The following is a 26,279-nucleotide window of genomic DNA, read 5'->3' on the forward strand; positions in this document are numbered from 1 at the left end:
AACCTCGTGACAATTTCTTTTTATTCAGCACAACTTTTGGAAAATGGGTTGCCCAAATACTGCACACATTGTGGGGAAAAGCAAATACTTATATATATATAATAATACACAAATCCCCCCAGAACTGTGTAAGGCAAAGTATATTAACCTATTTAAATCAATACCTGCAACATCTATGCTGTTCCCAGAATTTACAAAAGAAAAGTTATATTTTCTGCAGACAGTGATAACACATGGAAAGTCACAAGAAAGAACTTCACAAAATGGGTTGGGAGAACACTTTATGGTACCAGACAGAGATAAGGTTAGAACTTTATATAAGTACCTAAATCTAATTTTAATACTTGGCAAATTTCTTACATTAACACCTCTACGTGCTTCTAGCTTTTACAAATATTAAAAGCTGAGATCAAACGTGAGTCTTCCCAAAGAATGATCATCTCTCCAAACATGCAAAGTTCGAAAAAAAATGATAATAAATAATTGCAATTCAGTCTATACAATCAAAACCAGTTTACGATGCATTTCACAACACAAAGATCTAAGTCTGCTGGTTGGTACCATAAAATGGACAATTTCATCCACAATGACGATTGTATACAGTGGTAACCAGGAAAAAGGTACTGGTTTCAGACAGAGGTAGTAATTACCCAAAATGCAATTTAGTATACTAATGATATGGAAGTCTTTACAACACATCAGGGAAGGTGACAAAAGACAGCTAATGTAAGCAGAATTAAATAAGCAGGCAGATGGGGAAATAAGCAGATAGAGAAGTAAGCTTGTGTTAGCAGACTGAAATAGCAGTTTTCTTCTTCACATCTTGTTAAAGCAGCACTTACTGTTATGTTATTCTAGTTTCATCGAGACTTGACTATTCCCATTCACCCACGATTTTGGGTCTTGTGATTTGCCTGTAAAAATTACCTCTGTGCACCAACGGTGAGATTCGGGTTACAGTCCTGTCAGTTCCAGCTGATGATGGTCTGCTGAGTTAGACCAGTGTCTAGTTGATTCCAATATCTAAGCTGATGTCTACAATACTTGCTCTTAATGTCATTCATCACATATTTTCTGAAAGATAGTTATCACTAGTTACTGGAGCTGCTTTTACATCCAAGCAAAAACATATTTTATAATTTTACTTCTGAAGCAAATATTAACTTGAAATGAGCCCAACACAAGCATTTTAAGTTAAAAAAAAATTACCTGCTCTCTCCTCCACAAGAATGACTACTAAGCAATCATCTCCACTCCACATTTCCCAAATGACTGCAGTAGTGGGAAAAATGTGCAAATATGTAATCAAAAGATACAGGCTGAAGTATTCCTACATGTATATCTATGCATGAATATATATATATGCCCATACAGCAAGGCACACAAATTCACACAGACATGCTGGCCATGTCTATGCAAGTATATATATATACAGCAAGACATGAACATTCACACAGATATGCACACACAGAAGTCCTTTCTTCTTAAAAGCTGTTCTCACTGCAGCTATGGAGACTTGCATCAATAGTAATGCCTTCCCATTAAACATTTCAGTTTCACAGAAACTTTACAGTTCCAATGACATAGCCATAAAGATTTACACCCAATGGTAGCATAAATAAAATCACATGCCAAGGGGGCAAATGAAAGTTTAAAAATTATACTGCATGACAAATAATTATGTAACATCTCACTGGTAGACTTACAAGTATGATACACAAAAAAACCTCCACAAGCCAAAGATTAAGAAAAAAGACACCTGCAAAATACAAATGGAAATAAGCCAGATGAAACACACAAGATGAAAAAGAACAGACAAACAGGGTTTGTGCACACATGGTGAAGAAATAAGTTATAAAAAAAGCAGGCAGGAGAGAAAAGTTAGAATATGTTAGGTGAAATCCAAGAATCAGCATATCTATTAAGCAAAATATGAAGAGATTTTTTACTATTTTTCATTTTTAACACTGTTCACTGTAAATTAGTACAGACGTTACATTAAAAAAAAGTGTTCTTGGCTGAACATTTCATTCTCAAGAAAAGGATGGAAAAATGTACAGTTTTATGCTACAAACATTACAGGTGTCCCTTCAATCTCATCCCCCCCATTCCCTCCTCTAAAAAAAAAAAAAAACTAGGGGGGGGGGGATCTATTGTTAAGTAATTTTTCTCACCAGTCAAGTATTAAATCTGGGAGCACTTCAGAAACATGAAAAAAAAGTTTCTTTTTAAGGTGAACGGCATGACGATCAGACAAACACATTATTAAGATAGGATCAAAATCAATGAGTCTATTCTATTTTAGGCAAAAATCCAGGGTGTGGAAAAAGGTGAGGGAATGGTGAAGAAATAGATTATACCAAGGAAAAAATGGGGGGGGGGAGATAGAGATTTCTTTTAATAAAAAACAATAATTTAGACGATGAAGACTCTAGGTAAGAAAGACAATGCCATACAAGGTAGAGACATGTTTCAGACGGCAGATCTCTTTATAACATCCAGATAAATTTCCTCCATCATCTTTAACAAAGTGTGTCAACAGGAAAAATATCGCTGCCATGAAAGACACAAACAATAGGACCTGAGTTAAAATCAGCACTTTGCCTCTCAAAATGTTTCTCCAAAGAGAATCTCTAACAAATTATAAAGTGATACATAGCAGGAAAGATTTACTGTGAAATTTCAATAGTTAAACTAATGTTTGAATGTTTACAAAGCCATCATATTAAAATGCAGGCTTCTCTAGGACAAATCTATTTTTGCCTCCTTTTATGGTCCTACTGTTGATCATGGCATGTGGGCACTTTAAAACTTGCAACCTGTATCCAGCTGATTCTGATATTTCTGATCATCGTTAAAAACAAGATGACCATCAAAAATATCAACTTTGAGATAAATACATCAAATTCTTTTAGTATTTGTACGTATTTAAAAACCACTTTCTCACCAAACCCTCCCCCACCTCTCTCTCTCATGCACATTCAAAAGTGCACATTTGTGTGTCTTATATTCTGAAGTTTTCAAATGCTTACATTACACATCAATATGCACAATAATAAAGTATACAAAAAGAGTCACTTTGCTCACCCATTCTCTGCCCCCTCCACATCAGTGATGCATAAGCAGAACATGTGAAGACACTAAGAAAACACTCTGAGATTATTTGGGCATGACAGGTGCCAACAACTACCGGTGCAAAAAGACTGCTATCAATTCAAAGCACAGTGTTACTATGCTACTTTGTTATCTAAACTACCATCTAAAATTCAGTAGGATGGATCAGTCACTATATGCAGACGCTTGCTTTGTTCAGAAGTGTAGTAGCTGTCAACAGTTCTTGCCTGTCAGTCAACAGCATCCATGTCAGTGTAATCAAGTTTTGGCCGGATGACCTGGTGATCAGCACTTTTGTCCTCAAGACTGTAATCATTGTCTTCATCCTTTTCTGGGTCACATTTCTCCTGGACCTCTTCTCCATCTTCACTGCTGGCATCCCTGTATATGGCATATAAAAATGTGTTAATATGTAATTTTATAGTCTTTCTACATAATGCCACAAATTTGACACTTCAGTTTGTACTTTAAAACATAGAAGTCTTGAAAAATGCTTTTTTCATTTGATAATAACACAATCTCAATACAAGATTTAAATTTAACATTAATCTCAAGAGTGGCAAAGACAGCTTCTAGCCAAGTAAACTTGAAACAGAACACATTGTTAACGCAGGCAGCTATACTTGAAACAAAGAAAGATGATATAAAATATGGGGTGAATGGGTCAAAATGAAAGAAAAAAAGGAACAGACACAATGGAAGAAGCTCCCAATGGGTGTTTCTGGTGAAAGACAAGGAGTGATTGGTAATGCAAGTGATAAATGGAATCATCCAGTCAAGGCAATTGTGCAAGATATGCAGATCATAAGAGCAGGAGTTCTTTTGAGAGTTTATGATGATCTCCCTGACCTGGACTCGGTGACATGTACAAACTCCATTTAAGGCATTCTGGATAAAACACCAAAATTAGGGTTGTGAGGCTCTTGGTCCAGCCCTGCCCTGTTGATGTTTGCTTTTCTTCCCCAGAAAGTATTTGCAAAACACACCAGGCAGCTATTCCAGGGGACTGGTAGTAGGCACCTTTAAGCTTGCCTAACAGTTGCCTTGACATTTGACTCACAATCAAAAACAAATTGTGACTGACAATAGATCTTTGATGCTGGACACTGACATCACTCTTTCTCTCTCTTATTCAAGCATGCGTGCACACACACATATGCAAGGATCCACACAAGTAGTTTTTATAAAAGTTCTGTTCCACTGGTGAAGTATTAAGAAGATAAAAGATGTTTGTAGTCACCTGTACAGTTTATTTGACACTGGTTCCTCAGTCATCTCTTCATCTTCCTTATTCTGATCTTCAGTCAGCGATTCCTTCAAACTCAAATCCTTCTGCGGACTTGCTTCTTCCAGACTTCGCTCTATGGAGGGCACAAAAGGCTCACGGCGTCGGTAGAAGAGGAGATAAGCCATTGAAGTAACAACATTTTTCTCAATGCTGATTGTTGACACATGACTGTCATCAAAAAGTCGCCAACCTGACAAAAAAAACAATGGAAGTTGCTGGCTTAAGCAGCTACTGCTATCAGATTACAGCTATTTTTATTTTATAAGTTTTTCCTCTTTGCCTCCATTTAAGCGAGTGATGTCTTGCTTGATGCAATCAGACTGCATGGGAAACAGTTGTAATTTGGTGTTCACCTTACAAACTGTTTTATCAGTGCATACAGATTTCATTCAAAATCTATGAAATGGTTACCCCCTGGATGATTTTTGGAATAGAATCAAATATTTTGCATAACCTTTGCAATTATAAGAATGCCATAGACATGTCATGCATTCAGACAGCTCACCAACTTCGTTCTTCAGTGGCTGAACCAGATCTGCACAGCGGGCCATGGATGTGTAGTGGCCACCAAGAATCCCACCCTTGTGATTGACCACTCCATACAGGTCATAGATTGCTCGTGGTCCACTGCCTTGACCCCCCATGGTATATGGGGTTAAGTCCAGGTCTCTACCAAAATGCATATGATTTATAAAACATTTTGGAATAGGTTGAGTAAAATGGACAAAGAAGGAAAAATAAAGAATGCAGAAGAAAAGGAAGAAAAATGAGACGGCAGAAGAGATAAAGGGGCATAGAAATAGTATTTTGTGCTACACCAGTGCAAGACAAAATTTTCAACATTGAAACATAGGAATGGGTCACATAAAAGGTTAGTTATCTTCGCTCTGACTAGAGCAAACCTTTTCCAACCACCTGAGTCCTGAGCAAGATAGCCAACTTCCAGGTCTTGCTCGCCGCTTTCAGCTCCTGTGTGAATGCCTGGTCTGGATTATCCACAGAATGTGGCTGAGGTTAATCCTCCAGTGAGAGTCTTGGTAATCTTATATGCTCTTCTGGCATCACAATTTTCAGCTGCCAACTATGCTTCTGTTTCTAAATTCTATGTGCATGACTTTATCCTTTTGAACACAATTTCATTGTCTGTAAGTCTACTTGCCGTCTTGTCTTACCTGCTTCTGTCAGCAAGTATTACTTTGTTGCCCTCTTTTTCTCAGAGAGCTGCTAAGTGGTTTTAAAGACCCACCCTTCCTTCTTTTATTTGTAGCCCAGCACATCTTTGCTGGTATCAAGGAATGTACATGATCACCGAGGGCACTGACATCACCTTCATCAGAGCAGGGACTTACTTCCAGAGTTAGTTGCTTCTCTTCACACAAAGCTTTGCTGCCTGAGTCCTCATCACCTGATTCTGTCAGTCTTTCCATAGTAACATTTTTTTTTTTACTACTGGGGTTGCTAATCCTAGACATAACTCTGTCCTCCATTTTCATGCTGGAACTGGGACCTGGCAACGGTGGAGTCCACTCAAAAGTTTAAAAAAAAAAAAGGTTGCAATACCTAAAACACCTAACTTATTAATAGCAACAAATGGTGCATTTACAAATATTGACATATCACAGGTCACAATTCTTTAACATGAAGAATTTTTATTTTAAGAATAATTGTCTGATTGGTATATCAAAAAAAAAAAAAAAAAAAAAAAAAGAAAAAAAAGGATGCTTTGGTTAGCTTCCCTTGACAGTAATTTGTATTATCTGAAAACCTGCCATGAAATGGAAGCAGTTACAATGATAAACATTTTAATTAAGCCAAAGTAGAATTGACATTTGACACCTTGTTGGGAAGTCCACCATTGTGTCCAGTTTCTCTCGCCACACAACATTCCTGAAGGAGAAGCGTTTGAGCTGTATGATAAGTGTGTGTGGCAGCCGCCACAGTGACATTTGTTTGGAGGCTTCCCGATGCTCCTTGCACTGTGGACAGTACCTAATGCAAGCACAACAAAAGGTAAAAGATGAAGCATTTATTGGTAATTGGGTACTACCCAAAAACTTTCTGTCACGAGTGGTCTTCTTGTCACCACTGTATTTTTGTATCTTGATAACTTATAGCATGCACACTTTGCCTTAGATTATATAGATTATTAATAGCATGCACTCTTTACATTCTTCAATGTCTGCACTTCACTCTTTACAGTTTAATATATCTGATGAAAATACATCTACTAGAGGGAAGAGCAAGTAGCCATGAGCTGTGAAGAGCAATGGGGTCATATTGCTTATATTCAGAAGTCTGAAATGGATGTAGCACTTTGCAAATCTGCCAAGACTCCAATCAGATCCCTAAATCTTATATCACTGGCTCAATCTGCTCAGAAAACAAAGGTTGTCTGCTGCATTTTTCTGCATGTTTTACAGCATCTACTCTTCCCATGCCCCTCCTGCAACTTGTATCAGGTAAGCATTGTAAATCTCACAGCTACTCCACACTGATTACAAACAGTAAATAATGTCTCTTTACCTCATAAAGCTTTCTTGCGGCATAATTTTTATCTTGCTGTTTAAAGTCAGAGAAAGAAAATTAGTGCCAGCACTTCTGTGCAAGGAAAAAATGTAAATATTTCTATTTAGCAAGAAATGTAAGAAAAGCACAACGAAACAAAAATATAACAAAATCCCCACCATGCCTGATCTGGAGCCAAGGTCTCTGGTTCAGTAAACAGCTCTAGGCATTGGTGAAGAGTTAACTGCTTGCTGTCTGGACACATGCAAGGAAACAAATTTTCAAGACCACATTTAATGCTTACCACAGAAAGGTTGACCATAGCCAAAACAAGTAGGTAATTACAAAGATTGCTATAAAAGAATGAGTTTGGTGCACAGCACACTCAGATGTCGTCTCCCCAACTCTCAGGAGTCACCCTCCCTCAAAAGAAAAGAAAATTTATTTTTGTAGTAGGCGCAAGGCTGTTCACATCCAGGAAGGTTTTTTTTAACTTACCACTGCTTCCTGCCTGCAGGGCACTTTCATCAATATCCACTTCCTTGAAGAAAGAGAAGAAAGAATATAAGCTTATCAAAGTATGTCCAAACATGAACATGCACCAAAAACAACCCCAAAAATGTTAACAGCAAAGCCACACTAAAGAATCTAGTTAATGATAAGCTACAAATTTCAACTGCAGTTAACCTATGATAGATGTGTGATAAAACATGCCCACCAGTGGTTTTGACTGCACAAGAACATAGGAGGGAAGCTTGTCACTGTTGCGCCAGTCCATCGACAGATAAGAATGACCACTCAAGTCCAGAGGAACATCACCTGCAACATGGCAACATGTACTGTTCAGCTTACAGAGGACAACCATTGAGACAAAAGGAGATTAGAGACAACTTCTAAAGCTGCTGCTTGTAAGAAATTTGGATGATGTTCAGCAACACTGCTGACATTTTTCATTATCATACCAGAGGTACACCATGTCATGGCAAAGACAGAGCCTAATCCTTTCCTTCTGCCACCTTTATCTTCCCTGATTCACCAGGTACCCATATGTTGGGTTGGTAGGGGCGATTTCCCAGTTCCAGGCCCAGCTATGCCTTGAACCAGCAGCCTTGTGCAATAATGGCAATAATCACTAGGCTATGGAGCCTCCCCGACCCCACTAACACTTCTGGAGTAACATTCAGCAAATAACCTTATAACCTCTGCAACTGTTCACAAATATAAAGCTTGGTGTTGGCCATTCTGTTTATAGTCACAACAGAAAACAAATTACAGGAAGAAAAATGATAAGGAAAGATGCTGAAGCCATCACCATAGGAATTCTCTTGAAATACCTTTATCTTCTAGACGTTCTCCGCTGGCCCCTCGCACACCATGGCCATCGATGGTGACGGGCTTGATGAAGAAAAGTGGCACAGAGCGCTCTGTGGACATGGATGCCTGTACCCCCAGAACTGCATTGGTCAGGGCCAGCTTCTCTGCACCTAAGCATCAGTCATGTATTTCACACACTGTCCTAATTCTTTTATTTTGTCATTAGAAAAGCAAATAGTCCAATAGGCTTATGGTTTACTTTAAAATTTATGCAACAAAAAATTAGAGAAAGAAAAATTCCCAGATGAAGCTTTGATTTGAGATGGTTTATGGTCTTGTCACCTGCACACCTGCAGACACAAGCCAAAGGTAGCACATCAATCTGCTCACCTGCTGCTGCTTGCTGTGACCCATAACTGACTTGCCCCAACTCCCTGTCCTCAGCTTCTTTCTCTATCCCTTTGAAGGCTTCTGCTCCAGTTTCCAGTGATGATGATCTTACCTGCCACATAAAGGTGACTGTATTCATTCACTATTCTTCCCTGCTTCAACCTCTTGCACTTAAACCCAGCGCATGACAAGAGTTAGCTCAGTGTTCTCAAAATCCCATGATCATATTCTGCTGAAATTTTATTACCTTTTTTGATGAACCTAAAATTTAAAGAGTTGCATTAACGGATGAAGTCTTGGCTTTATCAACTATTTTCTAGTACTTTTTTTTTTAAATGCCATGAAATAATCATTAGTCTGAATGCTTATGTGCTACTGAAGAAGAAAGTTACTAAATATAAAAATGTGAGATCTCTTCTAACACTGACACTGTCCACAGATAACTTTGCTAATCTACATTTATGAAGGATAAACACAATTTTGTATGCTCCTATTGAGACAACACAAACTGTATAGTTTAAAATAATTTTGTAAATGAAAAGAGAGATTTATCTTTCTGCTGATATAACATTTGATGCCTGAAAATGTTGAGACTAATTTTTCTAACATGTGAAGTTATATATAGTCAGTCCTCCTTGACATCAATGCGCTTGGTCCAACGATGCACAAGCATTGCAATCCTATCATGGAAGGTGGAATTCTGGACCATCCAAATCTCCACAGCACATATGACCACATCATTGTTTCCAAAATGTCGCTCATGGAGGTAGGATTTGAGTTTAAGAAACAGGTAAGTCCGATGGAGCTAAATCTGGTGAGTAGGATGGGTTTAGCAATTCCAAGCCACAGTTGGCTGTTTCAGCTACTGCAACCTGAAAAAGTGAAGGGGAGCAAGCACATCTGCCCTCAGCTTTCCTCTGCATTTTCACTTGACTGCTTTCTTCAGCTGCGTTAATTCTGATGCATAGTACTGCCCATTAATAGTTTTCCTTTTCCAGATAGTTTATCATGATTACACCTTCAGAATCTCAAAAAACAGAAGCCATCACCTTGCCAACAGACACTGCCTGCTTGAATTTCTTTGGGGATGAAGGACTGTTTGCTTTTTTTTTTTTTTATTTAAGTTTTTTGAAATGATGAACCCAGGTTTCATTTTGAGTTACTTATCCGCTGTAGAGATTCTCAGGGTCAGCCTGGAAGCGAGTGTCCTGGAAATGTCAATCTTTTGCAACTTCTGCTCTGGTGTCAGCGTTCATGGGACCTATCTGCAGATAACTTGCTCATCCACAAGATCTCACTTAAAACATGGTGGACTGAACCAGAACTAATGCCTATGGACAGCAATCTGCTGGACAGTAAGACTTCTGTCATCCAAAACCAAACTGTGATTGGCATTAACTTGATCATCAGTGGTTGAGGTTTTCGGACACCTGACAGAGGGCCATCTTCTGTGCTGACCCTGCCCAGCTTGAATTCAGCAGCCATATCTTCACAATTGCATAGAAATGGGAACCCTCGGCAAGTGTCTGTACCATGTCCTCACTGATTTCCTTTGGTGTTATACCTTTCTTTTGTAGATACTTAATGATTGCTTGAGCCGCTGTTTTGTCCATTTTCAGATTTGTCTCACTACCCTTCTATTTTGTATGGGACTCACCAGCACACAAATTAAAACAGAAATCTGTATTAGTTTTTCTAGTTTGATAAGAAGGGTAGTGTGTTACCACAACAAAAATGTTCAGCTATGGCTCTTTTTTCTGGGTGAGGCTTAGAATGACCCTCGTACTTTGGTAATTGTATCAAATATACCAAAAACATAATAAAAATTAAATCCTATATTTTTCATTTTATTTTACTTTCTTTTGCAACTTCCATACCTTGAAATTTTAGTCACTTTTTTCAGTTTTATATCAGCAAAACTGTATTTATTATCACTTGGTATTTGCAAAGAAATTGTGTTACAACCCAATTCTAAGTAGTGAAGACAACCAAAAGTCAGCATCTTTAGATAGCAATATCTATAATAAATGTGAATACAATTCAGGAAAAGTTTGGTATTCTATACACAACTGATTGCACTTTAGCCTTTTTGATAGCAAAAATGTTCTAAAGGCATAACAAGTTTTTTTTCATGATATTTATGTTTATCATTTAGCAGACCACAATGAAAATTATTATTCATAATTAAATCAAAGATATTTCAATTTGAGCACTTCCTTTGAAATAAATGTTTACTTGATATATCTCAACGCTGCACCTTTCAGAGAACTTGTTCTACTTTATTTTTAACTTTACTGTAACTAGTGCACCTTCCCATGTCTAAATTGCCCACTGGGACAAATAAAGTTGATCATTGTCATTGTCATTAATTTTCCTTTAGTTTGGAATACTTTTGTAATACATTTGCATTTGATCAGTGAGTTTGCACAGCCCAAAGCAAAGTAACAGAGCACCTAAACGCCCCGCAAAGTAAGAGTTAATATATACACCCCTCCCTTCCATAACATGAAACAAACATGTGACCAGCTCTCTCTCCAGTTGTCCTACCCGAGCAGACTGCAGCGAGATAACACCACTATCCCTGTCCTGACAGCCTTTCTCCTCCAATGCTGCATTACACTCTAGATGAGCTCCAGAACCATCATCATCTACACGTCTGGCCTCATCTCTATCATGCTCTTCCTCATCAAAGTCCTCCATGTCGAAGGTGGCGGTAGGGGCACCGGCAGTGAGGGTTGCAGTGGAGGAGCAAGAGGAGATGCTGTCCAGGCTGCTGAGGCTTCCACTGGACTGGCTGCCACTGCTGCTACTTAAGTTCGATCCCGAGGGATGAGAAGGAAGCTGGAGACCAGTGCTCTCTGATGCTGGTGCCGGAGTGGACACTCCACTTGTACTTGCTGTTTCTGCCTTTACAGGCGGTTGAAATGTGTCCACAGAGTACCTGCATACACATGTTGGGAGAATAAAATAAGGCAAAATATAATCTATTAGCATGAAAAACAATGACAGTGATCTGTGACAGTTATTATGCATTGACAAAATGGAAATTTCAGAAAAAAAGGAAAAAATAAAAGCAACAACAGCAACTGTCTGAACAATTTCAACAATTTATCAGTGACTGATACCTTGCATGCCCCTCCATGAGGCGAGCGATGCGTGCATAGGTGCACTGAGACTTTGGCACACTGAGGATAAAGGGACTACCCACAGGCTCTGGAGAAGGGTTACAGCCAGGTTTATGTGTGGACCAGTGTGTCCGCTGGCATGCCCTGCACCCACCAAATTGCACACATATATAAACAGTCTCCCTCTCTATCCAATTTAAGAATTGAGTTCTGTCCCTTGCCTAACAGGCTGAGGGGACTGGCTCTCCTTAATTTTGTTTACATTTTTGTGATCTTGCTTCTATTTGGATAAAAGAGTTGGACCTTCATGTTAACGTGTTAACGATTCTGCTGAATTTTCTTTCTCTTCTGGTTTACAACAGGACAGTATATAATGTTATTTGAAGTGCGAGCTGTTTGGATCTGGCTGGATTCCACTCTGCCGTAAATCACTCGCTTTGGCAGCGACTTTGAGCTACAGCGAATAAACTGATGATCACCTCTTGAAATTTTATGTAATAATATTTTTTCATATTCTCAAGATTACTCAATAACGTCCCAGTATTCTCCTGATGTCACTAACCTTATTCTCTGGAGTCGTTACCGTTAAATCTTCAGTGATCACCTTTACTGCCAGAATGCAGCAAGTCCTCACATTGTTCTTTGTTCTACATCTTTATTACTCTTTTGTCATTTTGTTCTACATCTTTTACTTTTTTGTTAACTTGTTCTGCATCTTCGTTACTTATACTTTGTGATCTTGTTCCACATCTTTGATACTATTTTGTGATCTTGTTCAGAGCAATGCGTCTGCCTTTGGCTGAGCTATTGCACTTTGAAAATTCCCGCTTATTATTACTATTAATTCTGCATTTAAAGTTCTACATGCAAAAGATTTTCACTCATTACTGCAAATTCCATAAACACTTCAATCTCATCCCTACTGATAGAAAGAATGCAACACTCCATTAATGAAGAAAGTAATGTGAAGCCAATAAATGACTAGTTAGGATCTGAACAATTTGTGACTGCATTGTGCTGTGGATTATTAAGGAAACTTACTGGTCACAATATCCCACTTTCAGGCACTTCATACAGCGCTTGAGTTTAGTGCCAGCCTCACATTCTTTACGGCATGCAGAGCATTTGGTGGGAAACTGGTGTGGAACCAGTGTCCTCTGCAGAAACACATAATACAGGAATACAGTGTCTGTCTAGGATTTATGTACCCTTAGTCTCGAGGATTACCTAAAGAATTAATCTAAATTCACAAATTCCTAATTGATCCTGAAGAATGAAGCAATTCAGGTGCATTTCTTACATCTTTTGAAAAATATATAAATACTCTCTGAAGAAAAAGAGAATTGAAAAAAAAGCAAGAGAGATATAGTCCAAACAGTGTAAATAGCTTGTCAGTGAGTGATATTTGGCATGTCATTTCACTAACCTAAAAAAAAAAGCAACTTTGATATATGAGAAAGGCAAAAAATAATCAATAAAAGGAAGATAAACCATCCTCTTCCAAATTTCCATCAGGTGACATTTTGTAACATTTTGTATTTTTTATTACCAGCTCCAGAGTAGGCCTGATGACAAGAACGAAGTTGATTTTGGTTATTTTGTCTTTAGGTGCATTTGTCAAAGACTGAAGCAATGCTTTTAAAAATGCAGTAACATTTCACAAAAATATGAACCTGAATAACTGGTATCTCCACCACTTCCTCTCCTGCCACTTCTGCAGACAATACTTCATTCCTGAAACATAAATACAAGCAATCACATATTAAAAGTGAACTGTTCACTGTAAATTCTCTTTCTTCAATACTTAACCAGACAATCCAACTGTTAGGAGCAGATGAAAACAGATGAAAAGCATAACTTATAATCCTCATTCCACAACCAAATTTTCCACACAAAAGAGGAGACCAAGTTCCCACCTACTGCTGCAGTTAAGTGACAACAGTGAAGTTGTTGATTGTAAGTTAAACTCAATGGCTCGTTGAGAGGAAGTCCAGAACATACAATCTGGCCAAAAAAGTTTTCATCTCCAAGAAGCTGATGTGTCCCTGCCGGTTTTCATTAAACCACTGCCTGCTCCCCTGGCAGCAAAAGGGAGCTGAAGGTTTTTGAAGAAAGAACATCTTGTAGAAGCCAAGTAAGATTAGGCCAAGGACATACTGAAAAAATGAAAGACAGCTCCTGGACTGGAGAGAGTCTGAAGTTGGACACCACCAGTATAAACAGCGGACACAGATACATGAGGTTTAATGCTATGTTGAGAAGCCCCTGAAACATGTGGGTTGTGTAGGGTTTGGAAATGCATTCCAAAATGACTTATGGACTTTGACCAACCATCCTAGATCATTCAGCCATCATAGACAGACATCCTGTCCTTCAAGATGATGTCCTGATGTTGTCCATGAAGAAGTTTTTGAGGTAGGTTAATGCTGGGTAGTTAAGAAATGGTCACGAGGTGGCCTTCATTACTCTGGTAAAGGCCAAAAAGCAGCAGACAGACCGAATAGAGGGACAACAAAATGGAAGGCACAACCATCATACACAAATCAGAAGAAATGCTGACTGGGATATGGCACTACGTTTCTGCCACATCGATACTCATGTGTAGTATTCGAAATACTAATGCCAGAATGCCAGAATGGAGCAGCACACTGGGTGAAGCACAAACAGCAAAGGGCAAGCACACTTGCTCCCAACTAGAGTTTGGATGGGTGAGGCTGTATTGACGATTTTGGGAGATTTTTAAAGAGCAGAAGAAGCTCATTCTCCTAGATAGCTGATTAAATGAAGGATGAACACTAGCAGCTGGTCAACATATATATACAATTTAAAATTAAAGATATAAACATAATAGGACAGAAATATAAAGTTACTCACACGATGATAAGGCTCGTTGGCTGTATGTTGCTCAGGTCACTGTTGGACTGAAAGTGTTTCACAATGAGGCTCCGACACACCTCAAAAACACGCATCTGCAGAATAACACATGCTGTTCTGAGTGAAAGCCATTCTGAATAGGGTAAGCTGACAAAAAATGATATTTTAAAAGTGATAGCAGAGTACACTTGCATACATGAGGAAGTTAAAATACAGCATGATCCCGCAAAATAAAACATACAATAGGTTGAGAGATACTACAAGGCACTGCTTGCTCTGTGCAAAATCCCTAGTCAAGGTATTGTGAATCAGTTCACTGCTGCCACCCTTATCTTTAAAAAAAAAAAAAATCTTGTCCACAAACTCTCTTCATCAGGAAATCTTACATCTGTTGGGTGCACACCAGTTTTGCGAGACAGTATCTCCTTCAGGTGGCCTGCTGAAGAATCCTTTACCAGCTGCACCAAAAACTGTTGGAAAAAGTAAACAATTGTTCAGCTGACACCCTCATGATACGAACCTTTGCTGCTAGAAACATGACAAATGTTTAGTGCTCCAAAAGGAAGTATTCATTCACCATTCACTGTATAACACTGACTCTCCTTCTCCCGTACACAAAGGGTGGGAAAGAGGGAAATAGTAATATTGTACTTTGAATAAGGCATCTAAACTGCTTTGATAAAACAATAAACTGAAGTGTGTCCCACCTTGACTGGCTTGCGATGGGGATCACGCCACATGAAGATGACAGAAATGGTCTTTTTGTTCTTGGGAAGGGGAACGGACAAGTATAAGAATGGGTCAAATGTGATGGACACCTGCACAGTTAAGAATTCACATATGAAACTGCTTCATTTCAAACACACACACAAATAATATACAAACTAAAAAAACCAAGAATCAGATAGTTCTAGTAAGCAGAGTAACTCTAGGATGCAGCTTACTGACATGCTGAGTTAAGCAACATCAATCGTTATCTCTATTATCCACTAAGTTTTTTTATTTTATGCAGATAAATGGACAGCAGATAACATTTTTGTGTCCGAATGTTTATTTGCTGGACTGTCATGTCATCTGATACAGTATGAAGAAGAAAAGCAGATCTGTAGCAGGATGAATTCCTCTTCTATCAAATTTCTTTGTGTATTTCAAGACTGAGCAAGAGCCAAAAACCTCAGTGCTAAGCTATGAATGTGATCTATAACAAGAATCTGACAATGTACTGTGCTTACTTTATTGCACACAGGACACACAAGTTTAGACTTGTACTGGCCCTGGAAGAGGTCTACAACAAATGAATCATTGCGTTTTTTGTACACATCCCATGCTTCATCTGCTACAACCTGTAACACATCAACATACCATACAGGCAAATGATTACTCTTCAACAATTGCATAAACAATAAGCACATGTCTATGTTTACACAAAACTACACTGATTTTTTGGTTGTTGTTGCAATACCCAGGTTACTGTCATTCATCCAATTATTTTCATAGGACTGTGCATAAATGATAAAAGCAGACTTTTGCCAAAGACAGATTTAACAAGTAAGAGTGACCACTAAAGCTGTTGAGTCATTATAGCAAGATGAACATTTTCATACGCTTACAAACAGCAACACTTTTTCTGCTCATGACATCGGGGACCACTGACTGGCCCCAAGGCAGGGAAGAGAAAAGAGCTGAAGAAAATTTAATTGAGAGCAGCATCTACCCTAACCCTATCAAACAATCCTGGAAACTACAAAGGCTGTAATCATACAGCATAAGTTCCTTATATTTCTTCTTCACTCTCATTTCTTGCTTGCTTTGATTGCCAGTTTTTATTACCTCATCAGGGCGTCCATTGGACTCTACTGTTTCTGTGTAGGGCTTGTTCTTCACTCTGTTCAAATCCTGACATAAAACAGTTTTAAATGGGTCAGATTTTATATAACAAGATTTCATCAGACTTGCCACTAACCTTTTCAGGATTAGCTAAATCAAGAATCCAAATGCTTTTATCACAGGTGGTCTCTACTACACGCTCCTGTGAGTATAGATCAAGCACCACGACAAGCTACACTTTCAAAAGTTATCATTAGTCATAATCTTAGATATCTAGACAATTTTTAACAATACTGATAAGATTTATTATCAGCTACTACAGTCCTGAAATACTAGATAATTTCTTTCTGATACTAGTTATAGAAAGCCTTACATACCTCATGCAAACCATCCAGCAGAAAGGCCATGAACTCCTGAGCATCATGTTGGGCAAAACCTGTAAACTGGCTGGCCTTTTTGGCAACCAAATCCTGTGTACAGACACATCCTATATCTACTTGCAAAACAGTATTGTGACACAAAACCACCTCACTTTATGATGTGTTTTATGAAATCACTATATGAGCAAGAATCAAGTACTTTTATCTTCCATGCCTATCCTTACATTTTGGGTTATATTTAGTTGCACTGAAACTGAAAAGCTCTCATCAGATGCAAACTGACTGGACCAATATGCAGACAGCTACATTCAACTTGTGATTTTGAGGCCTTTAACAACCAATAGCTCACACGATCATGCAACAGAGTTTTAAAACTTGTTATCTTCAATACAATGTTGCATCCATTGTGCAAATGGTAATCAAACTGGCAAAAAAAGGTGAAGACCCTGCTGACCTTAAGTTTTCCAGGTGCACACGAGTACTTGGTACCAGCCCACAGTGTTTTTAGCAGCACACCAAATGCTACAGCCAGATGCCCACCTGTTCCCAGCACATTGTCTCTATTGATCTCACGCTGAAACTGTCCATCTGAGAGCAGAAAAGGCTACCTGTCATAAAGTTGTAACACTCTCTTTTGGCCCTAGAGTTAAAATGTTTTATAAAATGAGCAATAAACTTTAAATAGGAAAATTACCTTGTTCAATGTTTAGTGGAGAACCTATAAATCCGTTTGATTTGATGCAGTAAATAATTTAATAGATTCTTCCCAATTTTTTCTCCCTCTTGCTCTTTGTGTGGGCAAAGAGGTGTAGTGAGGAGGGTGTAGGAGACTGAATTACTGATTTCATTAATGTTAACTTTGGTATGCTTATGTTAACCATATTTTGTCTTCTGAGTGTGCTTTTTAAATTTTCTCCATTTGTTTTTCTATTTGTCTACTGTCAAAAACTGAGCTTAGTGGGGGGGGTGGGGGGGGAAAATTCACTTTCCCAATATTAATAAAATTAGTAAGAAATATGACTACCAAAACAAAACCATATCACATTAAAAGATGTAAACTAGCAAGCTGGGATTAAATGACAGATACTGATCATCTGTAGTATCTTCCTATATAATTTTGAGTTGCAACAAATTATTTAACAACACACTTCCAGGAGGTTCATGAAGCCCGTCATCTTTGTTAGCATTTTTTGGGGGTTTTCTGGGCCATGACTGCCCTATTAAACATGTAGTTGCTGTAATGGCACTCCGTGTTGCTGTTTATAACCTTATTTGTCATGCAAATAATCTCTAATCTGAGCAGCTCTTCCTCACTGCACTCTGGCTCCACACTGTACAACAAGATTCCCAGATCCATGTCACATGCCACTGAATGCACTTAGAAAAGAACTCTGAATTGTGTATGACATAACTAAATAACAACAAAACCACTATGGCGGGGAACTAGACTGATGCTGCAGGTTTTTAGACTGAACGTATGTAATAAAATTTTCTGAAACCTGAAATTTTGAGTGAAAAAAGTATTCGGAATCAACCATCATTTAAACCCAACTATGACAGAAGTATAGATGGGTAATTATCCAAACTTCTGAAGAGCTTCTCACCCCACTCCTATAAAAAAACAGAACCCAACATGCACCAAGCAGGTGACCAGTAGTAGTTTCTTTTCACACATTGTAGGCTAATTATTTCATTTGCTAGTTGCCAATGTAAGTAAAGTTAGGCCCAAGATACTGCATAAGAAAGCACATTTCACTAGGTATTGACTGCAACATGGTGATCTCTGCATGTTATATTAATACATAAATACAGCAGTTTTGTGAAAACTGCCTGATGGATGAGTTTTCTTTTAAGCTCATATAATACAAAGAAAAGGTGTTAAAAAAACTTGTAGACTCCTGTCCACAAATTTTACAGTTATCAAGCAATATCAATAATGAATATATAATGAATAACCCACTGAGAAAAAAGTCGCGAAATTCACGAGTATTTGATAGGATTTGTATCACACTGTTCATGAAACAAGTGTTGCCAAGGTTGTCAAGTCCAGTGTAGCCAGCAGTAACAACAGGTGTATCCACTTGCACTTTGTTCAGAGGCTGCACTTTGCAGGTGGGTTTCTGAGGACAAGTGTAGTGCATATGTTGGCAATCAAAATGTGAACCTGATTTCAAAATAAGAAAATGAAAGGAAAAAAAATCTATTCCAAAGCAACCAGAAAAATGAGTCTAATGCCTCTTACCCGTTAAGCCTATTCACCAACAACTGTTGGCAAATTCTCTGAATTCAATTTCAATAAGCATTTACTTTGTACCTCTCCATAACTTCAAAGGATAAAATCAGTGAAACACAACCCACTATACAAAGTTGCTGCAGATACAGCAATTTTACTTTTTCTGTATACTCCCCTCCCCACTCAACCACCTTCAATTGTTATTCTGAAAAAGGGGCTGACCTTAGAGAATGTCTGGGCACTGGAGTACATGGATGGCACTTGCTCAGGAGAGTGAGAGCCCTGCCTGACATAAATCTCCCTGAGCCATCTCATCAAAGGCTACTGTCTTTGATGATGAAGGCGATGATGTTGCATCGGATTTGCTGATGAATTTTTGGCAGGAATCCATGAACTTGGCTTTGAGGAAGTGGGTGTTTCTGGAAATGTAATAAAGATTCTCTGAAGTAAGAGAAAAATCAAATCAAATATGAATCTTTTAAAAATATCTATTATGATACAAAGTATTCAAAATTTAGGAGAAACATATTGCACTAGAATGGAATACACACAGCTGAGTGTGAAACAGTTGATTTAACAGGCTTAAACCCTCTTAGAACAGCACAAAAGCATATGTGGCTTATAATTGAAGATGGTAATGTTTGTTTTTATTGTTGCTGCTCTCAAGTTAACATTAGTCTAAGAAACGTATACATTTTTAGAAAGGAGAAAACTTGAACTTTGCAATAAAAGTAAGAACAATTGCCTACTTTCACTCTGGTAACAGCAATAATCTAAGAAAATTCACAGTTGACTATTGAAACAAAAATCACCACATCCACGTGGGCTACATGCCTTCATTGACAACATCGGTAAATATAACTTTCTCCCTCAATTAGCAGCAAAGAAACTGGCACAATATCTTGAAAAATCGTTAGCAAAGTCACTGTCAACAATAGACTCTAACAAAGTCATCCTCAGCACGATAGCTTGATGAGTCACTAATTTTTTCAAAAAAAAAAATAGATATATCACTAAGAACAGAATAAAAACAGCTCAAAAACTGCAGCAAGAAGACTGAAAATCGAAACAAACTTTCTAATTGTTTGGTTTTAACTAGGTCAACTAGGAGAGATTTTCTTATGTCCGTGAACAGGGCCATGTTTGTGGCTCATTTGCTTCACCGGCAAAGCCATGATCATGGCTCATCATGCTAAAAGGGTTAAGCACCCAAAATGGTTTCCATAAAACCAGCTAGAGGACACTAAAGACAATTTGACTGGTCATATTTTCCATAATCAAAATGATTTGCAATTTTGCTAAATTGTTTTCATCTTTTTAAATTTCAGATATAACTGAATAAAGCAAAACCCACGTCCCGAGTCTTGAAGTTATTGTCCTGGATGCTCTTTGTTTTCACAAAGAAAATGCCAAAGTAGCCCATCATCTCTGGCTTTGACTTTTAGCTTTAACTATCTGTCAAGATTCTGAAGTCATCAGCACATAAAAGTGTATTTAACAAAAAACAACAAAAGTTAGGCATCTGATCATTCACTAAAGACCTTCACTTTACAAGTCTCATAAGTTATTACATAGCAATGTGTGAGTGCCACTTCCACAACAAATTAAAAGAAAGATTGCTGATGAAATCAAGCTTACCTCTCCTCTGTGGGGCTTCTAAAATGCTCCAGCGCTCTGGAGATGCCTTCTTTAAGGTAAGCTCAATGAAGTTTGCAGTTACTTTGTGTTTACACATACTGGGTATTATACTGTTCCTGCAAAGTATAGTTTTCTTGATTTTGAACAGGCTAATAGTTTCACTGCATGCACATACTTATGAATGCACACCTTTCTCATAAGTGCAAGTATGTAGTATGTATGAGCACAGACAGAGGGATGGAAAGTGTGAGGGAAAGAGTGAAAGAAAAACAGACAAAACTGTTAAAGGTTAAATAGGGATGACTGAAGGGTAAAAGTGCAAGAGAGAAAAAGCATAACAGAGACATAATTAGTAAAGAGAACAGGAAAAAGAGATAAAGGTAAGGTTAATACTAGTAAAACTACTTCTACTTACTTTGTATTAACTTGCCAGCTGAAGACAGTATCTTCTGATGCTCCCTCATTTAGCTGCAAAAATTTTGCATCCCTGCAATTTTATTAAAAATGCTTTTTATATAGACTGCCAGATAACAAGGTTAGGAAAAAAAAAGCAAATGTGCTGATGCAAATAAAGTATGTATACTAAAATGAAATTTGAATGAAAAGTTGACCTAAACATATATAAAACCCAGCAACTAACATACAAGAACTGCTGCAGAAAGTGAAGCAATAAGTAGATTTATTATTTGTGATTCTGTGCTATAGCACATGAAATGGTGTTTACAATGGTGACACAGGAGGGGTGGGGGAAAAATTGTTTTTTTTATACCGAGCCAGCACCTAAGGCTATATCATGGCAAGGCAGCCAGCACTGTAAACAGATGCCACATGCAGAGAAAGAACAGCGTGCCTGAGATAAGAAGCTGAACCCAGGACAGCTAACTGTTGTACTACTGGACCGCCAACACACAGGAAGCACTGAGTGTTGGCTTGTGCATGATAGCATTAAGATGAAAAATTTGAATTTCGCTGCCTGGCCTTGATAAGAAATGTCATGCTGAAGAGGACAGAAAAGCTAAAAATTCATGCTTTTTCTTCACTGACAAATGCACTACACTGGAACAACAGTGCTTTTGGTAAAAAATCACAAGAACCATGTAATGCTGACACAAAAAATTGCATAATTATGAGCTTAATGTTTTGGCAGACTTTTCTGTGAGGAAAAAGAACTGAGAGGGAGAGCAAGTCTGCAAAAGAAAACAAACAAAAAGTAACAAAGATGATATACAGCAACATACTAACCCTGTTTGAAATTTGACAAGGAAAGACTTGTCTTCAAATCGTACTTTTACAGCATCTTTATTTACACCCTTCACGTAAATATGCACAGTAAGGTTTCCATCCTGCACCAAAAGGGAGACAAGTCAGTTTCTTTTATGTATATATAAAAGCAATAACCAGGTCATTAGATTTTTTTCTCTAATGACTCTTGTGCCTTTGTCAACAGTAATCATATTTTCATCTTACTGTATCTCTCAAAAAAACTGAGATAAGAATAGATAATGCACTTTGTTCATGTTATTTCCAAACTTAAAACTCATGATAATGAAGATACTTGAGACAGCAGTCCATGTATATGACCACTGGCATCAACACAGCAAGACAATTATATTTTGGCATGTCAAAGAACGTGTATTAGTGCATAGTACTTGTCAGCAAGAGAGAGAATGAGCATGTATGCAAGTAGTAGTCATGAGAGCCCCAACCACTACATGCTTAACTACACAGCCAAGACATGGGAGCCTGCTTGGAATCATATGCGAAAAGTGAGAAGTGTTTTTTGTTTTTTTTTTTTGTTTTTATAAGGATTATTCTACGTAGAAAGAGTTCAGGTGGAGGAGTGTTCCACCTAATATTCCACAACGGTGCAGGGTAAACACCAGAACATTAAATAAAATGAGCTAACCTTTCCTGGAGGGGTGGGGTAAAGGACTTCTGCCCTCAATTATCAACACACTATCGACAAACTGTAAGTTCGTTAACATATATTACGGACCAAGGCCATTGGCTTAGTTTTGCAGGCCCAACAGACGAAAGACATCTAATTGTTGAACACTGTCAGAGTTTAAGGGGTGACTGCGTGGGAGAGAGTGGACCATTTATTGCGAGGGTGGTGGGGGAAGATGTGCTATTATTTGGCTATTGATTAGCGTTTTATGTCATGCACAACCTGGCTTAGAAAAAATAAAATATAACCAAGGCTATATTTAAAAAAAACAACACTCAATTCAGAATAACACTAAGCCAGGGTATTTTTTTTGGGTGAAAATACAGAAAGGGAAGCCCACATGGAGATTTTGAGCTGTTTGTAGAAAAAAAGAACACATCAGTGACTCAGTGTTTGTATGTGTGGTGTAGATGTATGTGAGCATTCCTGACAAATTATTAGCATAAAGTCTCTTTACATACAATATATAAATGCATGGATTCAGAAGTACTCTAAGTTTCGATTAAACATTTAAGTGTGCCTGGCACACTAAATACTAAAGGCTGTACAGACAATGGATATTGCCATCTGTCCTAAAACAAAGTCTATTAGAGGATAGTACTCACACAGTACTTTACTTATCATAGAGTGACTACAAACCTTTTCAAAGAAGTCATGCTTCACATGCTGTAGGTTAAAAACTGGCTCTGCAATAAAAAGAAAATATAAAATCCTTCTCTCTCAGATTAAATCAGTTCCAACCACCACAAAACCACTTCATCATCAAAGAAATATGGAAAACTTTTTATAATAATAATATTTACATAGCACACTTCCCCATACGGAGGTGAGCTCAATGTGCTTTACCATATGTAAAAGGCAGTAGGTAGGGATGCTGTATGACAGAAGGGCACCACAATCAATCATATAAACACATATGCACAGTGAACAGTGTCAGGAACATGAAAGAACACAGAGGAGAAGGTGGAGAAAGGAGGTAATGGTAAACCAATTACACCAGGTGTAGCCCAGAGACAGATTTTAACTCCAGACCGCAAAACATGTAGCATCTCCAGTGTATGGAGAGACAGCGGCAGTGCACTCCAAATACTGGAGCCAGCAAAAGAGAAAAATCTTCCAAAATGTTTTTCTTGTTGCTCGAAGTATTCAAATTACTAAAAAGCAAACTAGCAAATAGCAATACAAAATGGTAAGCTTAGTGTTATATACTGACCCTCTTCCTTTGTAATGCTCTCAAGTGAATCTTCAGCTTTGTCCGAAGATGGTTGTGGAGCTGCTTCCATATCTTGATCAAAAGCGCATGCACTGGTTTTCTATGGATTACAGAAATTATAGTCAAATGACAGAATTCTCACATGCTATTTTATATTGCTCACTTGTGTACATGTGCAATCAAAGTATGTGCTGAGGATTCTGTCAAGTCTTACTTTGTAGAAAATGAAATTATTAAGTCAGTCAGTTGTGGGTCTCATAACAGAATATGCAATTACAATTACAAGTCAATAAAAGTCAGTTTTCAGGTCTACAAGGTATGAGAACTGCTAAAAAAAAAGGGGGCAATATGAAAAGATATCAAAAGGCACTCAACTGAGGAATCTATTTCCAAGGAATGTATCTTTGACAAATACAGAAATTGTCCAGTTTGTGATGGTACTGTGGGATCAATCTCTACAGGTCATATCATCCATTATTCAGACAAAAAATTATGGCTCAAAGACAAAAAGAGCACAATTCTTAGAGTAACAAGTTTAGATTTCATACCAGCAAAGCTGGCCATATGCCTGGTTCCTTTTTGATGACTTGAATAGAAAATTTTCTCTTCTTTCTTTGAACTCTGCTCTTATGTCTGTCAATGGTGCCATGAAAATTCCACTGCTGCTTGCTGCCATCTGATCAAAAAGCAAAGAATGGTAAGCTATTCAATAATAATAAATGATTATGTAAAATTATGGCTGTTCTTGTTTGTAAGACTATATCAGCACATATTTGTCACCATTATCTGAACAATAATCACAATGTTATTTATGTAGTGCAATATTCCAGCCCTGTGGATAAGTTGGTGCACTTTAGACATACACAATTTTGCAGTATTGTCTATCATATAAACTATTATGTAACTATTCATCTCTACACTGTTTACAGTACCTATATCCCTTCATACCTTTATCATAAGTTCTACTACTGTACTTTATCTTTATGGTGTTCAGTGTGCCTATGCATATCTCACAGTCCATTGTCTGTTACCTATTTATCATTACTGAGCACAGAGAGTGCGATATATCTTTGTCATGATGCTGTGCAATACAAGTATACATATATTATTAACATTATACACAATATCCATGAGAAGTGTTAACACAAAAAAATCACAGTTGATGTAAATGAAAATAGTAAAGACTTTGTTATGTGCCTTTGAGTAAGGGAAATCACTGCAGATAAAAAGATTTACATGGAAATGCATCTTCTTTTACATGATATGTATGTGAAATCCAGGTTTAAAAAAAGTCTGTATACATAACTGACCTCCAAGAGTAATAGTCATATCCTGATCTGTGAAAAGGACCTGCACATCTTCTGCTTCACCATCTCCTACCCCAAGAGTGGTTGTCATGGAAATATCTTCCTCTGATTGGGCCCAGACCACTTCCAGTCTTGGCTGTGCTTCTGTCACAGACAACTCACTGTCAGTTCAGTCTACATAAGCTGGACGTCCATGTATCGTGCAAAATCACTAACTTAAGTTACCAAGTTTTTAAAACTTTCTTTTCGTCTAAATTCAGCTTGTAGTAGTACATCTTGTGTCGTAATAAAAAAATAAAAAAAAAAAAATAGTCGCATACCAAAACATGTAATGGCACTAAAAACGATAATTACAAATATTATCAGTACAGCTGGCACATCATGCTTAGTGCAGTCATGCACCTGGCTTGCAACCACCTCATTCTATTGTTAAAGCGAACCACCACAAGACCAATAACCTGAACAGTCTCCCTATCGAGTCATCAACACAGGCAACAAAAGGATTTAAAAATAGCGTTGAGTATACTTTGTTATTACGTATGAAATAAATCAAAAATGAAAATAAAACATGACAGTAAAATTACAAGATACATACCAACAGCGCTAACGTTCTCATGCTTTTGCGTTTTCTAAGTACAGTAGTGCACATGGTTACCATGATGGTATGTCCAAATGCCATTATTTCACATTGTAAGCGCAATGACCACAAACATACTTTAATAAAACGTACTTATTCTTAAAGATAAAGAAAATAAGCACCAAATGCTTTCTTACTTCCACCACTTTCACTCATATCGCCGACTTTTTTCCTCTTTCGATGATCGCTGGCAAGAGAGTAGTCGTCTGCTTTTGTTCCTTCCGCTTGAGACTCGTTGTCCATTGAACCACTGATGTCTCTCTCTGTGCACACATCCAAAGATGTGTGCTTTCTTTTACCTATATGGTAGTTTATTTCTGTCTTAAGTACTGATGTTGTTTGTTATAGTCTGGTGCACCTCAGAATATTACTAATTATATACAATCTCAAGTCGTTAACTACACTTCCCGTCACTCAAGACCCGAAGCCAATGAAAATACTCGATACACAGGGGTGAATAGTTTCCCTTGAGCATACTCTCAAACG

General features: G+C 37.8%; 1 protein-coding gene across 1 annotated transcript; it reads right to left on the minus strand.

Annotated features, from left to right (window-relative positions):
* Window positions 1–26,225, minus strand: LOC112572186 (ubiquitin carboxyl-terminal hydrolase 19-like). Its single transcript, XM_025251756.1, has 31 exons — window positions 25,931–26,225; window positions 25,160–25,300; window positions 24,398–24,525; window positions 23,850–23,949; window positions 23,276–23,322; window positions 21,931–22,031; window positions 21,104–21,175; window positions 20,689–20,804; window positions 19,376–19,469; window positions 19,132–19,141; window positions 18,778–18,937; window positions 17,272–17,405; window positions 16,815–16,907; window positions 16,441–16,506; window positions 15,843–15,953; window positions 15,318–15,428; window positions 14,997–15,080; window positions 14,611–14,705; window positions 13,410–13,470; window positions 12,778–12,893; window positions 11,737–11,880; window positions 11,159–11,552; window positions 8,612–8,723; window positions 8,242–8,391; window positions 7,626–7,726; window positions 7,406–7,448; window positions 7,087–7,162; window positions 6,239–6,391; window positions 4,908–5,071; window positions 4,355–4,592; window positions 1–3,495 (listed from the first exon to the last, which is right to left on the minus strand). The coding sequence occupies exons 1-31, from the start codon at window positions 26,034–26,036 to the stop codon at window positions 3,345–3,347; spliced, it is 3,672 nt and encodes a 1,223-aa protein (XP_025107541.1). The 5' UTR covers window positions 26,037–26,225; the 3' UTR covers window positions 1–3,344.
* Window positions 26,226–26,279: the final 54 nt, after the last annotated feature.

The sequence above is a fragment of the Pomacea canaliculata genome, linkage group LG9, assembly GCF_003073045.1.
Source record: "Pomacea canaliculata isolate SZHN2017 linkage group LG9, ASM307304v1, whole genome shotgun sequence".
Taxonomy (NCBI): domain Eukaryota; kingdom Metazoa; phylum Mollusca; class Gastropoda; order Architaenioglossa; family Ampullariidae; genus Pomacea; species Pomacea canaliculata.

Bases quoted from the DNA above. Each gene is read 5' to 3' on its own strand.
- LOC112572186 (XM_025251756.1), bottom strand. From the start codon at position 26,036: ATGGACAACGAGTCTCAAGCGGAAGGAACAAAAGCAGACGACTACTCT. The intron at 22,032-23,275 runs GTTTGTAGTCAC...CTTTTGGTGCAG, and splicing joins AGCATGACTTCTTTGAAAAG to GATGGAAACCTTACTGTGCA. The intron at 7,727-8,241 runs GTATTTCAAGAG...GCCATGTTGCAG, and splicing joins AGAACGTCTAGAAGATAAAG to GTGATGTTCCTCTGGACTTG.